Consider the following 15,969-nt stretch of genomic DNA (forward strand, 5'->3'; position numbering starts at 1 on the left):
AGTTAGAGTGCCCTGCTTTTGAAATTGGAGGTTCCATTCACAGCGAGGTTTGGTCGCCTGCTGTGTGAGACTCTCTCTGATGGCCTCAAGTTAAAATGGAGAACATGGTCTCTTCCTGACGGTTAATCAAGCATGTGTGCCGCATGCTGACAAGCTGTGTTTCTGCTAACAACCTCCACTCCTTTCACTCACCCAAAAGGCCTTGCTTCCTCATGAATAATCCAATCTTCTCTACGCCTGCACCCATCCACCAAGCCTCCGTGTTTGAATGTGTTGTGTTGCAGGTGGGATTATTTATTTATTTATTTTTTGATTTGCTGTGCTGTCCTCTGATCAGATGACAAAGGTGTTTGGTGTGTTTCAATTAGGTTGGAACCGTGATTTGGGTCAAGCATGCAGTCAGTCTTAGATGATTTTCATTGACAGCAATAGCTTGTGTGAATGGTCTGTGAGCGTGTGATCCTTTTTCCAAGTCTACTCCTCTTTTTTCTTTGACCTGTCTACTTATTGAATCCACATGAAAATGTAATGTTTTGTGTGTAGATGTTATTGTTGTTACACCCCAGAAAAAACTCTTTATTTTGTGTCCACGCTAATTTAATTCTAAATTCAAACCTCTAACCTCTACAGGCATATCCTTTATCATTTGAATATTATGGAAATTTTCAAAATATGTTACGTTTTTCAGAAGTGACGCTGTTATCTAGATTTATTACATAGTCATTTTTTTAGGATTTTATTTCTGTTCCTTTTGATGATTATGGCTTATAGATGATAACAACTCAAGCTTGGTTTATCAGAAAATTAGACTAAAAGATACCCTTTCCAAATGAATTACTGCACCCATGGCATGGAGGGGTAAACCTGTGCCAGGAGGCACTATGGGCACCTCTATACAGTTTGTAAGCAGAGACGAAGAATGAAGTGGAGGAAAATTTCTTGGTAAATGCCTGCAGAGAATGTAGGGTTAGAAAACACAGTGGACTAACACCATCAGATGATATAGCACCTCTGTATAATGGATGAATTTGACTTTTGAAACAGCTAACCGAAAAATATTGAACGTTGACATTGTTTTCTAATCAAACGCCATTGTTTTACTCCTACTGTCTCCGGCATTGATACTAGGATGATAATTCATGGTCCTTTTTAGGCCCAATGATATGCTTGTACAGAGAAGATTTTAATTTAAAGATAACCTAAACGTTTCGCTGTAGTGCGAGTTCAATGTATAATGTAGAATAGTGAGCATCAGTCACAACTGGCAAAAGTAACATAATGTGACCATTTTAGAAGGTCTTGGAGAAGAAACGTAAGTAAAAGATTATGCTGAAGTTTTGGGCCTTTTAACCCTATTCATGAATTCTGACTTGAGTTAGCAGCATTCATTTTAAAAGCAGGCACATTTTATGACCCGCTGATGGTAAGGATAAGTCTCACTATTATAGTAATGATTTAAATTGGCAATTATAGCTTATTTAAAAACAACCACTCAAATTGTGGGCCATTGGCGCAGTAATGGCCGCTTAGCCCAAGTACACTGTACTTTATTTTGTATTTCCCTTCATAGCCCATTAGCTCCTGTTGCGGGAGTCCCTTTAGTCAGTTGTGTTGTGCACGTGTCTCCAGGGAGGCTATCCTGCTGCTGCCGCTGCAGCCGCCGCCGCCGCTTATCGCTACGCTCAGCCCGCGGCTGTTACCGGAGCAACCGCAGCTGCTGCCGCATACAGTGACAGGTAAGGGCAAACAACAACAAACTCATAGATCTCTATAGTGTACAGGAGCTTAAAATGCACCCTCTCTACACAGTCCTACGAGGTTGTGTATAGTTCCCCTTCAAATGCTGAACTGCCTCCGTGAAAATATACAACTACATTCTGAGCTACAGCAAAGTACTAGGATTAATCCTTATGTTAATTATAATTGGATGTAGATTTACCCAAATAATTCCTTGTTTGTGTAACCCATTTTATAATGCAGCTCCACAATATGCTCTAAAACAAGGGTGTCAGACTCGGGGTGGTTCGCGGGGCGTATTAACGTCAACTCGATTTCACATGGGCTGGACCATTTTAGATATAATATTTAGATTTTTTTAATAAATGGATTAAAAGATCTGAATATTCCGTTTTTTATAGATCAAAAACAATGTTTATTTTAGCTTTTTTTCATATATATATTTTTAGATTTTACAAAATGATTTTTGAACTAAAAACACAAAGAATTGATTAAAAAATTACAATTATTGATTTAAAAGGGGGAAAATCAGGAAATGTAATATACTTCTATAATCTTCATTTTAATTTGATCCTAAAACAGAAAGTCGGCACTCACGATTTAATTTCCCGGGCCACACAAAATGATGCGGCGGGCCAGATTTGGCCCCCGGGCCGCCACTTTGACACATGTACTCTAAAATATAGTTTATTTCAATGGAGGCGGCAAAGTGCTACTTAAAGTGCATAGTAGCTAATTTAGACACAGTGCATCCATACATGTTATGTCAACATCCACTATATATGGAATTTAATATTGTAATATTGTGACTTTTATCATATTACATAACGTTATTACTCTTTACTCATTTAATGTTACATTAGGACTTGTTATTACAAGCAGTTACGTAATATTACAATATTCATCTTTTGAACCAAGCTTTTTTCTCCTAGTTAACCCTTACAACGGTATCATTACTTTATTCTGTTGTCCTTTTTTATCCCTATTACTCTGTTGTATTTTGGCGACTGCTGAATATTGGTGGTCAAGTTTCACTTTTTCCTTTTATAATTGTGCTTGTAGTTATGGGCGAGTTTACACGACAGATCCGTACCATGCTTTAACCCCAGCTGCTGCTGCGTATGGAGTGGGAGCCATGGTGAGAGAACCTATTACTAACATCATTTTCCTAATCATTTTTCTTTGCACCTTTCGATAATTTACACTTTACATCAGTTTCTCTATCTACTGTATTAATATCTATCTGTATTGGTACTATACTGTATATTCTGAAATTATGTTATTTGACGGCAGCTCATTTACTGTATTTTTGAGGGCTGACAAAAATCATTTTTCGATAGTCAACTTATCACTGATTATTTTTTGATTACTTGACCAGTTGAAATCAAATCTAAAATATGATCTTGTGCTTGCAAATAGCTGCTCTGCACGTAAACATCATAAAATTCCAGGTTGATGTGGCTACTGCATATGCACACCATAAAAAAAAAATCTTTTATTTCAGCTTGTGTTATTTTTTTGGTAATGTTTATAAAACATACAAATTAAAATTGAAGGTGACATTCTGGCCATAATAGTTTATCTCTAAATGTGGGACTGGGATTAAAAAAAGTTAGTCTACAAATACTATCATGCTACTTACTGTACTTGAAGAAATATGTAAACATCAAATATGTTTTAGAAATGACTAAAATTAGAAGGCACTAAAACCTAACAAACAAAAACAAAACAAAAAAAAACAAGGTCATTGCACAGACAGGTTAGCGATGATACTGTTAGTTTACATACAACACTTATATTGCATGTGACCCACCAGGCAAATAACCACACTTTCAGACACCAGGCAGAAATGGGGGCCTTTTTGCAAGGCAAAACAAACCATTGAATAGATAAACAGACCATGTCACCTTTTACATGTATTATTTTTGACAATGTTATCCTGCCTACTTGACCAATCTCAACAGATCAAATATTTTATAATACTTAATAAGGCCCATTTTCCTCTTGTTTGAATTGTACAGGCTCGGGGGCATTAGCCCTTATTGCTATAGTTATCTGCAAATATGCACCCACTGTAATATATAATAATAGCTCCAATGTGACAATGATCTCTTTTTCTCTTTCAGGCCAGTTTATACCGGGCAGGCTACAGTAGGTTTGCTCCGTACTAAAGCCACAAATTCCACCAAGGAAATTTCATGTCCCTTCAGAAGCCTTTTTTTAAGATCTTTGTTTGGCAGACATGCCCTTCCATCTTTCTGCTGGTGGACTAGAGTGACAGCCCCCTTCCCCTTTCCCCTCCTTTTTTCTGATTGGCAGGAAAGCTCATTGCCACATCACCAAGTACCTTTCCTGTCTGTCTGACAAGGATCTATTGAAAAAGCTCTCGGCACAATTTATGACCGCATCTTTTTAGAAACACTATTGGATCAGGAGAAAAGAGACTAACTTGATCCGCCACACGACACTACACGTTTTTCTCGAAATCCTCAGTAAACCCACGCTCACGTCTCTGCGTCCTTCAGCTGCCACAAGATCAGCATTACTACAACAATAGACCCTAAAACACGACATTGAAGAAAAGCAACACCCAAATGCATTTGTTGTGAACACGGGAGCATCTCACTGAGACGAACCTCTACAGTCCAAGTTAAACCAATACCATGAACAACATGGCATGGAGCACTCAATTTTCAGTGGAATCCCCTATACATCTCTACTCGCCCATGGGTGCAAGTAAATATATATATATATATAAATGTGTAAAAAAAAATTAACAAAAAAAAAGTTTTGTTCTGTATTACATCAGTATTTTGTTGATCTGCTAGTTTTTGTTGCCATACTTATTTAACATGCCTTTATTTCTGGTCCTCATCAATTCACGAAGAAAATGAGCCAGTTGGGATCATTTTAGTGAAGTATGACGAGGAACCTTGCTCTTATAACTTCACTTCTAAAAGGACAGATTTGATTTTCTCTCTGTGAGACTTTGGAAGTTCAACAGCAATGCAGTGACTGAACCAAACAGATTAATTAACAATCAATCATCACCATAAGAGATGAAAAAAGGCACCATTTTTTGGCCTATAAATTAAATCCGTCTTCTTGCTGCTGGTTTCAATAATAAAAACATTAAAAAAAACAATTTTCATGGTTATATACATTTCACATTTCAGGACATAGTCAATTATGGCAAGAATTTTTATTTTTTTATTCTATCATCCCGTCTGGCACCACTCTTTTTTTTTTAATAGGAGGCCTATCCAAGTCTCTACCATGTAATCGACCTCCATTTACGCGCACTATGTTATTGTTATTATTTGCCTTTGTTGGTTCCAAAGATTTTTTGTTGTTAATGTTAAAGAAAGCACATTTTAGACTTGATGGGTTTTTTTGGGTGGTTTTGCTTGTACTTGACTATTATATATATTTTTAAATCTTTCATTTTCAGCTCTGTATTTTTTTAGGCTGAAACAGTCCAGTTTAGTGTGCAAGATACATTTCAAAAGTTTGCAGCACTTTTGGGAACCTGCAATTCAAACTGTTGATAGAATTTTTGATCATTTGCTGATAGATTGACTTTTATTGCCGCCCTACATTCAAAGTGTTTGGATCACTTAAGAGAGGATTGACTTGGAATGTGTTCAGCTTTTTGGAATTTTGGAACAGGGCTGTTTCCAATTGGGAACAATGGAACATTGTGTGGGTGTAAACTGGGTAATATTGAGGTGAAGGTAATTCATCCTGGAGTTGACAGGACACCATTTTTCTTCCCAGATTTGCTGATAGAGGAGCACCCTGTGAGGATATTTTGTATGATTGTGACACCGTGTGCTGTAGTGAGTATTTTTGTGCGCTCTTTTTTGTCTTATTACTCTTACAAGTATTACCACAAGTGTTGCTATGCATGCTTTCCTGAGGGAGGACAGTGGTCCCAGAATTTTTCCTTTGTGCATGAATTCAAATCTTAGTGCTGGATGACGACAAGGTGTGCGCAAAGTTTTTTCAGCTTAGTGGGATGAGGGAACAATATTTGAATGTTTCCTAAGAGGAAAGGGGGGGGATTTGAGGAAAAAAATATCCGAGCCCAGAGCGGATTTCAGTCTGCTTTAATAATCTGTCTGATTTTGTCCAAATGTCTTTAACGGCGTCATGGTAATCAGCAGTCATATCAGTTATGTTGGAAGTTTAATTTGGAATGTGCACCATCCCCACAGTCTTCCTGTGGGTTTCCCTTTGTAATATGTGATAACAATGCTAATGCAGGCCCAGTGGGGTGCACATCAAAATTTGGCCTGTTAGTGGAGGGAAAAAAATGAAAGAAGAAAAAAATTACATGTTGAGTCCATGATACTTTTTCGCTAGATATCTTATTTGAACGACTACGATGGGAGAAAAGTGTACGTATACTGTAATTTGAATGACAGAAGCCAACTTTCCACACAGCTGGTCCTCAACTCTGACCCCTCAGTCCTTGCACGGCCCTGGCATAAAACTGCTTGCTGGAACATCGTGCTTTGGGATGAAGGAAGTGGGTGTGAATTGCATGTGGCCTCTTTTCTGTGTCACGTTATTTAAAATTGCATTTGACAAAGTGACTTTTCATTTCATCATGTATTTTCTCACAATGTTTTATTTTGCCATCTTTGTAACTGCTTTCTGTTTATTCTCCATTATTATTGAATGTATATAATAAAACTGTTTGGTTTTTATACTGCTTTGTGGATATGAGTGATTGCTTGATTTGGCTTCCTCCCTAGTGAGTTTGCTGATTTAGAATTGGTAAAACAGTGCCCATATTTCCGCATTGCACATGAACGCAGCGCACGTGTTTTGGTAAATCAATGACCATGTGTCTGGATTGGTTTGTAAATTGGACGTGAATGCAACACTGGTGTGTTACTGAGCAGATACAGGTAAGCAATGTTAAACAATTGGAAATGCCTACTTAACCTTAACATCTGATATGTTCAATTTAAGAGCCAATACCACGGTTGAGTCATTTTCCGTTCTCGGTGTGGCAAAGTCGGAGAAAGGGAAATTGGTGAATTTTAAAGGAAATTATTGTTGCGGCAGCATGCTAGCAGTTAGCCCCTTGCTCCTAGACGCGGTGAGTTATTGGTGTCGGACTATTTTCATTCATTCATTTTCTGAATCGCTTGCTCCTCACTAGGCTTGCGGGGGATTTTAACCCAGGATCCCAGACCTGTGTGGAGATTATTTTGTTATTTTTAAATATTATAAATAACAAAAAAATAATTACACTACATATTATTCTCAGCTTTTTGGGTGTTGTGAAAATGGTTCCCCTATAAAAGTTGATTACTCGTGCTGGTTTTATTTGTTAGCACTGACCGAATGACTGGGTCCTGGGTTCGAATCCAGGTTGGTCCACCTGTGTTTGCATGTACTCTCTGGGCCTGCGTGGGTTTTCTCTGGGTACTGGTTTTCTCCCACATTCCAAAAACTTGCATGTTAGGCTGATTGGACACTAAATTGCCCGAGTGAATGGTTGTCCATCTTGTTGTGCCCTGCGATCGATCGGCTGTCCATCGATTCAGGGTATCCCCCGCCTCTGGCCCGAAGTCAGCTGGTATAGTAGGTTCCAGCACCCCCGTGACCCTTGTGAGGATAAAACGGTTCAGAAAATGAATGAATGACTGACGTTTTGGTTCATAATACAGCAGCGAAAGTACCGCTGTTTTCATCCACAGCCGAGTGAAATGACAGAAATTCTGCAGTCTTCTGACACGTGAATCGCGTTCTCTGCAGACCGTTAACTCGTGACTCGGATGATAGATGGAGGCAATGATTGTGCAGCATTAATGCTTCTTGGCTTTTGTCCTGCACCAAATCTACTGCGTTGATCAGTTCTTGCTCCGGACCCTCCTATTTTCTATCAAGGAGAGAGAGAGAGAGAGAGAGCGAAGGGGATGGCAATCTGGAAATCATCTTTAATTGTAAATGTGCTGATAATGGGTCGGATGTGGCGGCGAGCCTTTTATGACAGCTAATTGCGCAGATACACAAGGGTACAATTGCCAGTCTGATGGGGTTGCTTGCTAAGTGCTTGGAGGGGATGATGTGAATGTGTCTGATTGAAGGGGATTTGTGAAGGAATGAATTGACCTTTTACGCAATCTACAGTTACTGGAGGAGATGAGCCGTAGCAGTCAAACTCATCTTTGTGGCCCTACTGAACGAATCCTAACGTACCTATTTGAATTTCATATTAAAATTGCACGACAACAAATTGAATGATACGTTGGATTATATATTTTTTATGCTCACTACTCACATGAACAAACAAAATATTAATAATATCAATATTGTATTAATTTACTCCCCCAGATTTACAATATGTTTTGATCCTGCATGATTTAAAAAATATCCTTACAATGCCCTGGCGTGTTTTGACCAGTAGGGAGAGATAGTCTACACATTTTATCCTGGTTTGACCTCGTGGACTCCGCCCAGTGGGACATGCCCGAAACACCTCAGCAGGGAGCTGTCCAGTAGGCATCCTCATCAGATGGCCCAGTCACCTCAACTGCTGCATAATCTCAATGCATTGGACCAGCTGTTCTATTCCAATCCCCTCCCAGATGGCCAAACTTCGTACCTTATTTTTAAGGGAGAGCCCAAACACGCTGCAGAGGAAACTTATTTCAGCCGCTCATTTACGAGATTTAATCCTTTCGGTCACTCCCACATCTCATGGCCATAGATCAGGATAGGAACGTAGATCAACTGGAAAATAGAGGTCTTGCTTTCGGCTCAGCTCCTTTTTCACCACATCAAACTGATGCAATGCAGCCGCATCGATTCGTCTTTTGATCTCCTGCGCCATTCTTCCCTCACTTGTGAACAATACCCCGAGATACATAAAGCATACCTCAGTGTTCAAGGCATGCGGCTGCAAGCCCAATGGCACCACTACAAAATCAATCATCAAACTATTCCCATAGTTCTTTTATTAATGTTGTCTCATCTCATTTGCTGAACCGCTTTATCCTCATTAGGGTTGTGGAGGGTGCTGGAGCCTATCCCAGCTGACTTCGGGCCAGAGGCGGGTGACACCCTGAATTGGTGACCAGCCAATCGCAGGGCACAAGGAAACAAACAACCATTCATGCTTACACTCACACCTAGGGGCAGTTTAGAGTGTCCAATCAGCCTGCCATGCATGTCTTTGGAATGTGGGAGGAAACCGGAGTACCGGGAAAAAGCCCACGCAGGCCCTGAGAGATCATGCAAACTCCACACAGGTGGACCGACCTGGATTTGAACCCAGGTCCCCCACTGTGAGGCCGATGTGCTAACCACTCATCCGGCGGGCTGCTTATTAATATTGTATGAATTTATAAATTATTACATAATTTAAAAATGTAAAATTCCAATTATGATTACTATTTGTTTTAATTATTTCTCATTTAAGTCACTTGCTCTTTAGAAGGTTGAAGGTTATAAGTGTCAAATATTTGAAATAGCTGTCCACTCTAGTGACTACGATCCCTGAAAGGGTTAAGTCGGGAATTCCCCACAGAAGGCCAAACATAGGTGAAAACCCATAAATGCATGAGTGGACATGCACGTTTTACATCAACCAATTCATGACTGTGACAGTCCTCTACACTCAGTCTTATATTGGTGTGCAAGCGATGCCCCCTGGTGGTTTGGCTGTTACATATTTTTTTCTTTTTATATGAGAGGCAGGGTTCTTGATCTGGTTACAGTACTGAATTTCTGCTTTGGAAGGTTAAACAAAGAAGAGGCAACATTCATACTCTGTATATTACAAAACTTTTATCAAAACATTTATCAGAGGTCAGGAACATTATACATTCATCTTCCATACATTGGTTGCCGGAGCTCTCGGGCGAAAGGCCGACTACAGCCTAGACTGGTCGCTATTTAGCTGTAGGGCACACAGAGAGACAAATGACCAATTGCACTTGCAATCATACCACCACCAGTGGGAATCGAGCCCTCGCTTGACCACATCGAAGTCTGGGGAATGAACCACTACACCACGGGTGCTCATTTTTTTTGCTCCAAGAACTACTTTTCAATGAGCCAACCTCAGGCAATCTACTTTGTTGTTAGGGTTAGAATTCAGGGTTGGGCAAAGCGATCCCGGAGGGCCACTGCGGGTGCAGCTTTTTGTTCCACAGACACTTTAACCGGCGGGGGTTGTGCTGAAACAGGAAGCACCTGACTGTAATCCACTGATTGCACTTGTAACATACCACCACGTTTGTGGAAAGGTGTCACACATGACTTACTGCAGGGGTGTTCAAAGTTTTTTGCACCATGATCTACTTTTCAAGGAGTTAACCTTCCTCAATTTATTTATAAGGAAATCAGACAGAGGGTAGGGATCAAAATGTTATTGCCGTGCCAATCTACCAATAGTTCTTTGGCAATGTACCGCTAGATCGCGATCTACGTATTGGGCACCCCTGCACTACATCATTAAATATGAAGAGCCATCATGGACAGCACCTCCCACCCCCTGCATGAGTTTGTGGAGTCCCTCCGAAGCTCTTTCAGCAATAGACTGCTGCCCCCTCATTGCAGGAAGGAGCGCTTCAGCAGATCCTTCCTCCCATCAGCTGTCAGGCTCTTTAACAAAAGAAATGTCTGAACACGCTTATTTATTGATTTACTTATTTATTACCTATTTATTTAGGTCTAAAATGTCATTTCCTGTGTCCGTATTCTCACCCTCTTGCTACTGTGACAGTGAATTTCCCGAATACGGGATGAATAATGTAATCTAATCTAATCTAATTATATCAGTGAATGGAAGGCTTGGAATCTCATTTTGTTCTTGTCTGCTGTTCCAGCTATTGCTGTGTGCCATGTCTCCTGGTGGAAAGTCTTCCTGCTTCATCAATCGTCTCAGGACTCCTATTGTCTCAGGTTTGAATGAAGTATTTGATGTGGCTTAAAAGAATTTTGCATATACAGTAGTACCTCTACTTATGAAATTAATTCTTTCCATAAGTGGAAGCTTGGATCTTTATATTTTGAATGTAGAGACATTTATAAGTTGAATTACCATTGTACAGATGCAACAGCAGTTGACATTATGTTGACAGGATTATGCACAGTTTTATGCTTAATATTTACACTGTCTGTTTTCTAATTTGAGTTATAATACTCACCAAATATTACACTTCTTTACGCACTGCCGTATCTTTATGTTCTATGCATTACAAAGTAGAACCAATTCAAACTGCTTTACACCAAAATATGTGCAGCCTGGTAGACACGGGTGAGTTGAAATGGCTAACTGTCAGTCATAAACAATGCCAGTACGTGACATGAATTTTATATTTTGTTTTGGTATCATTCTTTGACTTTATTAGAAATACAGTAGTTTACAAATGTTCTCATCAAGCAATGCATGAATTCCTTTTGTGCCAAGTAAAAAAAAGAAAACAAAGCAAACAAACAATGGTGGTGCATCTCTGCTCCACATATTCTAAAATTGTCCATAATATTCGTCATATGGTTCCCCATAGTTGGTGCTCTGTGGGCGAGGAATGGTATAATCTGTATTGGGGTCAATTCTCTGGATCACACACACATACAAAACATCAGGGCAATTAACACTTGATAAACTGCGCTGTCAAGAAGCAAATAGTGTGACTTATCATGGAAAAGGTCACAGTATGCAATTAAATGCGAGATGGTTAATGGTGACAGTTTATTACTCACGGTCATGGAGAATCCCGACTCGTAGGGTGATTGCAGCGTTGGATCTACTCGCTGGCCTGGCGGCGGAAACATAAATAGCACATGCTGTAATACATGATTGACTCATGATGACAACTGAGATAATAGCATTGTGGTAAAAAAAAACATCGTATTTTTATTTCAAGTAATTTAGGGAAGAAGATGACAATTTATTTAATACAGTTGATATTAAAAAAAATTGTAAGGCCAAATTCATGATTTTCAAAGAGGGTGATACGTAGGCTTTCAGCAGCGTTGACATAAAAACATCAAAGTAATGCATATTAAATAAGATTAGGCAATCAATTGGATTAAAAATATAATAAACTGGCTGGTTGAACACTCTAAATTGTCCCTATAAATGAGTGTGAGCATGAATTGTTGTCTGTCTCCTCGTCCCTTGCGATTGGCTGGCCACCAATTCAGGGTGTCCCCTGCCTGGTGCACGTAGATTAGCTGGGATAGGCTCCAGCACCCCTCGTGACCCTTGTCAGGATAAAAGAGTACAGATAATGAATGGATATAAAACAATTAAATAAATATCCGTCAGGACTGAGGATGAAAGTTTATGTAAATAATGTCTTTATTTCACTGCTGCTGAATGCTACTAAAGGCATCCATTGCTACCACAATGTGGCCTTGGAGCAAAACAATTTTGAGGCTTCTTACCTTTCCTTTGTTCTGACTCGTTCTCAAAACTTCCATTCCTGGTTCCCGCCTTGGGACTGTTCAACCCGGGGATGTCAGCACTGTGGCTGGTCCAGCCCGCAAAGCTCAGAGGGATTTCCTTAGATTTGGCCTCGCCCCTGCACAGGAAGGCAACTTGCACCAAGCCGTGTCCCATCAACAACAACCATCCGTTGGCCACCAAGGCCACAGCGAGCGTCGGGTCGTCCCACTGCGGCCGGCGCTCCAAATTGGAGTTCACTTTGGTGAGCATCGCGATCCACGCCGCCCAAATGCCGGCGGAGAGCAGGAGCGTGAGGAAGAGGAGCACGGCCTGTTGGCGGCTCTGCTGGTGCAGTGCGCCGGCGTACCGGTAGTTGTACGTGGTGCAGGAGCGACACAGGAAATGCAAAGAGAGAATCAAGCTTGTCGCCAGGAGGCACAAGACGTAGATCTGCAACATGACGAATTCCTCTTGGCTGTACTCGCAAGGCTTCTTATCCCGCACTATGACCAGTATGAGCCATTCGGTGGAAATGATCACCTGAATGACAAAAAGTCCCAAAGCAATGGCGGGCTCGCCCCAACCTCGAGCGGCGGCGAAGCCCAACAAAGCTAGGCATCGAGCCAACAAGCAAGAGAAGGCCAAGGAGAAGAAGACGCCAAAGAGGAAGATCCTGGTTGGGCACGTCTGAGGGCTTAGCTGGACAATGAAGGAGAAGGTGATGGCAAAGATGCCACCCGTTGCCAACAAAAACATGGTCATGCAGGCCACTATGCTCCCTATGCTGCTGCGTTGTTGTCGTAAGGAGACGCAGATCCACAGAGACCAGATAAGGAGGCCCAGAAGGAGGAATATACTGAAGAGGAAACCAGAAGAGGCCAGAGTTTCCAAGACGATGCCCCACATGGCTCTGCGGTCACACAGGTACCGATAGAGAGGGTCTAGACCTGGACGGCAGCCTGGAATGGCCTTGTGGGCGGTGGAGTTCCAGGAGGTAGGGTTTGACGTCTCATTGGTGATGTTTCTCGTTGATTGAGATAAAGAAGCGAAGGGGACGTGGAAGAGAAGGACAAGGGAGAATGCCATCCTGTGATCTTCGGTTAACAAGGTTGGACTCATGTTGGAATTGTCCACCGGCTATTCACTTCCTCCTGATGTATCCTTGGAAGGCTTCTTTCCTGCAACAAACAAACATTCGTCTTCAAGATGTAAAAACAATGCAAAACCGTACGCACGACAAGGACAAGAGAACAGCAATACACAATCACTTCCTAGTTAACCCCTCCACAGTATGTGCATCTTGAAAAATATCAGTAATATATCCCATCTTGCATTGGGCCGATACATCACAAAGGAAGACTGACACAAAGCAATTTTAGCCTGGAAATATGTTCATCCAAATAAAGTGTTAAAAACATCAATACACATAAAATGCGACATTTTTCTTTTATTTTGTGACTTACAGCCATTGTAAAACTATGTATTTTTATTCTAATTTGTGCTCTTTAGTCAGGTAGAAATGGCTCCAGCCAACCAACCCTCCCTGTGAGCCACTTTAAAACAAAAATAGATAATTCCTTTATTTGTCATTAAATAAATCAAATCAATGAAATGAATTGAAATGACATTTACCCATTACAAAAACCCTTCAATATACATTTTGTTCCTTCGAGTTGAAATCTTTTAGTGCCGTCAGTGGTGCTAACCGGTGATCTTTAACAGCCAGTCCTCCCAGTTTGAATGAATTGTCAGATTTTTACACAATGTTAATCAAAAAATGAGCATGCTATTTTATTATCTATGTTCAAACATAAAGCAAACTGTGGCATTTAAAACACACAAAAACATCAATTATGCCTGAGGATAACTCTCAGGCTTAGTCAAAATATGAAAAATAGTGCAACCTTTTACAGGATCTAGCCCACTAATAGAAAACAAAAAGCAATAGGGAGAGTGAAGATATCAACATGTCAGAACAAGGAAGAGAGGTTTGAGTGAGGGCCACAAAACCAAGTCAAGTTAATGCAAGTTTGTCATGAAGAAGGAAAATGAACTAACTTTTGTCTTGCGTGCAACGAATGTTCGTGCAACTGAGCAAGTCAATGAGATTTGATTTGCTGTGCAAATTAATGAGGCTAGTTGAGAGATTCCCCACCGATAGTAGTAGGACAGTATCATTTCCTCCAGGCCCATAAAACAGCCTTTGTTGCATTGGCTTATTCACACGGCCCTTATTTGCATCATTACTGGTTTGAGATCACACAGGTTGTCCAGGCTGATTCCGTGTTTTTGTAACGTGGGAGGGAGTTGGACCACCCATAGAAAATCTACATGCTTGCCAGCAACACGCCGAAAGGCATGAGATGAGATTCAAACCTGGGTCTTATTGGCGGTGAGGCAGATATGCTATCCACTGCTCTACTATTTTGTTCCCATATGACAAAAAAAGGCTAGGTCGCAATTTTTTCAAAAGGTTTGATTTTGGGGTTAAATGTAAATGGCAAGTAAATATTTACTGTTGCAAGAAAAAAAGCCAAGCCATTGTTAAAGGTGTGCCCCTTAAAGTGGGTGCACCCCCCTTAATTTGAATACCCAACCAAGCAATCAAAAATGTTAAGTAAAACAATTATTCATTCATTCATTTTCTGAACCGATTACCCTCACAAGGGTTGCAGGGGGTGCTGGACCCTATCCCAGCTAACTACGACACCCTGAATATATGACATTATTTCTTACACTTGAGTAAAACATATTTTATATTTTATTTCAGCTAAAAAAAAACACTTGTAATAAATTTGTCGTTCAAATCACAAGTGAAAAATCTATTCTGCCTAGAAACCGCCATTACTACCAACTGTTGTTTGCTACGACATTAGATATTCTACTTCACGAGCTAATGGAATCAATACAATAACTGAATTCAAATGAATCCGTATTTTGAAAACTGTTTGTTTTAAGACCTAAGATGTTTCAAATATTGTGCTCATCCTATTTAACAATATAAATTAGAAACAGTGCTCAATAAAATGCCATTCCACAGAGCAAGTGATTGTTTATCTTCATCAAACCAATCCTTAATTTATTAAAAATGTGTATCTGGATCCCCTTTTTTTTCCAGAAGTAGCCATTATAATGAAAAATGACACTTACCTTTAATCCTTTATGTCCCCCACAACTGAGGCTCAATTATTTTGCAACACGCAATGTGTCGGTGCATTGATACCAACTCAGTGTGTAGCCATGCAGGTACCTTTAATTCAAAACACTGCACGCTCCAACGTTAGCAGGAAAAAAACACGAGCTATTAACACTGTGGAGACACCTAGAGTGGCGTGTTTGTGCCTAAGATCCACAGGTTAGGCAATACTAAGAAAATACTGCACCCCATCTCATACTTTCCTCCCTCGGTCTATACTAGGTGGGGCTCGCACACCTGAAGGAAACACGCACACTCACAAAGAGTGAATTCACCCCTCCCCAGTGTTCCTAATTCCCCACAGGAATTTGTATCATGGTTCCCGATAACTTTGTGCACTCTACCTGGATTAACCAGAATTCCACAAGCAAGATTTGCTGTGAAGGTGCCTTCAAAGAGGCAGCGGGGGGTCTAAGATGGGGTATGAAACCGTTGCCACGGTTACCCTGCCATGACAGAAACAATAGTGGACGGTGATGAAATTAGCGTCGGGGTTTGTTGTCTCGTTTAATGAGAGTGCTGTTCTCTTGAGCAAGACCACGGTTAAGCTTCAATTCATGTCGGGACAAGTAGGAATATTATGGGGTGTGTTTACTTCAAGGCTAGTTCTGAATTCACCCAA

At 40.5% G+C, this 15,969-nt stretch overlaps 3 protein-coding genes across 13 annotated transcripts in view; 2 read left to right on the forward strand and 1 right to left on the reverse strand.

Moving 5' to 3' along the window:
- LOC144088109 (RNA binding protein fox-1 homolog 2-like) overlaps nucleotides 1-6,449 on the forward strand; it is a 37,083-nt gene extending 30,634 nt beyond the window's left edge. For 7 of the 8 annotated variants that reach the window (XM_077618357.1, XM_077618353.1, XM_077618354.1 and 4 more), the window contains 3 exons: nucleotides 1,630-1,736; nucleotides 2,800-2,875; nucleotides 3,864-6,449. In XM_077618357.1, coding sequence (XP_077474483.1) covers nucleotides 1,630-1,736; nucleotides 2,800-2,840 — 148 coding nt within the window. In that variant the 3' untranslated portion in view covers nucleotides 2,841-2,875; nucleotides 3,864-6,449. Of the gene's footprint in view, nucleotides 1-1,629; nucleotides 1,737-2,799; nucleotides 2,876-3,863 lie in introns of those variants that run through there. The other variant, XR_013304811.1, reaches the window with a different exon arrangement.
- Nucleotides 6,450-6,546: 97 nt separating this feature from the next.
- mgp (matrix Gla protein) overlaps nucleotides 6,547-15,969 on the forward strand; it is a 37,956-nt gene continuing 28,533 nt past the window's right edge. For 2 of the 3 annotated variants that reach the window (XM_077619592.1, XM_077619596.1), the window contains exons 1-2: nucleotides 6,550-6,653; nucleotides 10,587-10,662. The gene's annotated coding sequence lies outside the window, so the exon portion shown is untranslated. Of the gene's footprint in view, nucleotides 6,654-10,586; nucleotides 10,663-15,969 lie in introns of all 3 variants that reach the window. The other variant, XM_077619594.1, reaches the window with a different exon arrangement.
- LOC144088879 (retinoic acid-induced protein 3) lies at nucleotides 10,276-15,570 on the reverse strand. 2 transcript variants are annotated; one of them, XM_077619589.1, is made up of 4 exons: nucleotides 15,302-15,570; nucleotides 12,151-13,329; nucleotides 11,464-11,519; nucleotides 10,276-11,317 (listed from the first exon to the last, which is right to left on the reverse strand). In XM_077619589.1, the coding sequence occupies exons 2-4, from the start codon at nucleotides 13,268-13,270 to the stop codon at nucleotides 11,228-11,230; spliced, it is 1,266 nt and encodes a 421-aa protein (XP_077475715.1). In that variant the 5' UTR covers nucleotides 13,271-13,329; nucleotides 15,302-15,570; the 3' UTR covers nucleotides 10,276-11,227. The 2 variants fall into 2 exon arrangements, with proteins under 2 accessions (XP_077475715.1, XP_077475716.1); XM_077619590.1 differs by lacking the exon at nucleotides 15,302-15,570 and having other exon boundaries at nucleotides 12,151-13,426.

This window comes from Stigmatopora argus, chromosome 14 (genome assembly GCF_051989625.1).
Source record: "Stigmatopora argus isolate UIUO_Sarg chromosome 14, RoL_Sarg_1.0, whole genome shotgun sequence".
Taxonomy (NCBI): Eukaryota; Metazoa; Chordata; class Actinopteri; order Syngnathiformes; family Syngnathidae; genus Stigmatopora; species Stigmatopora argus.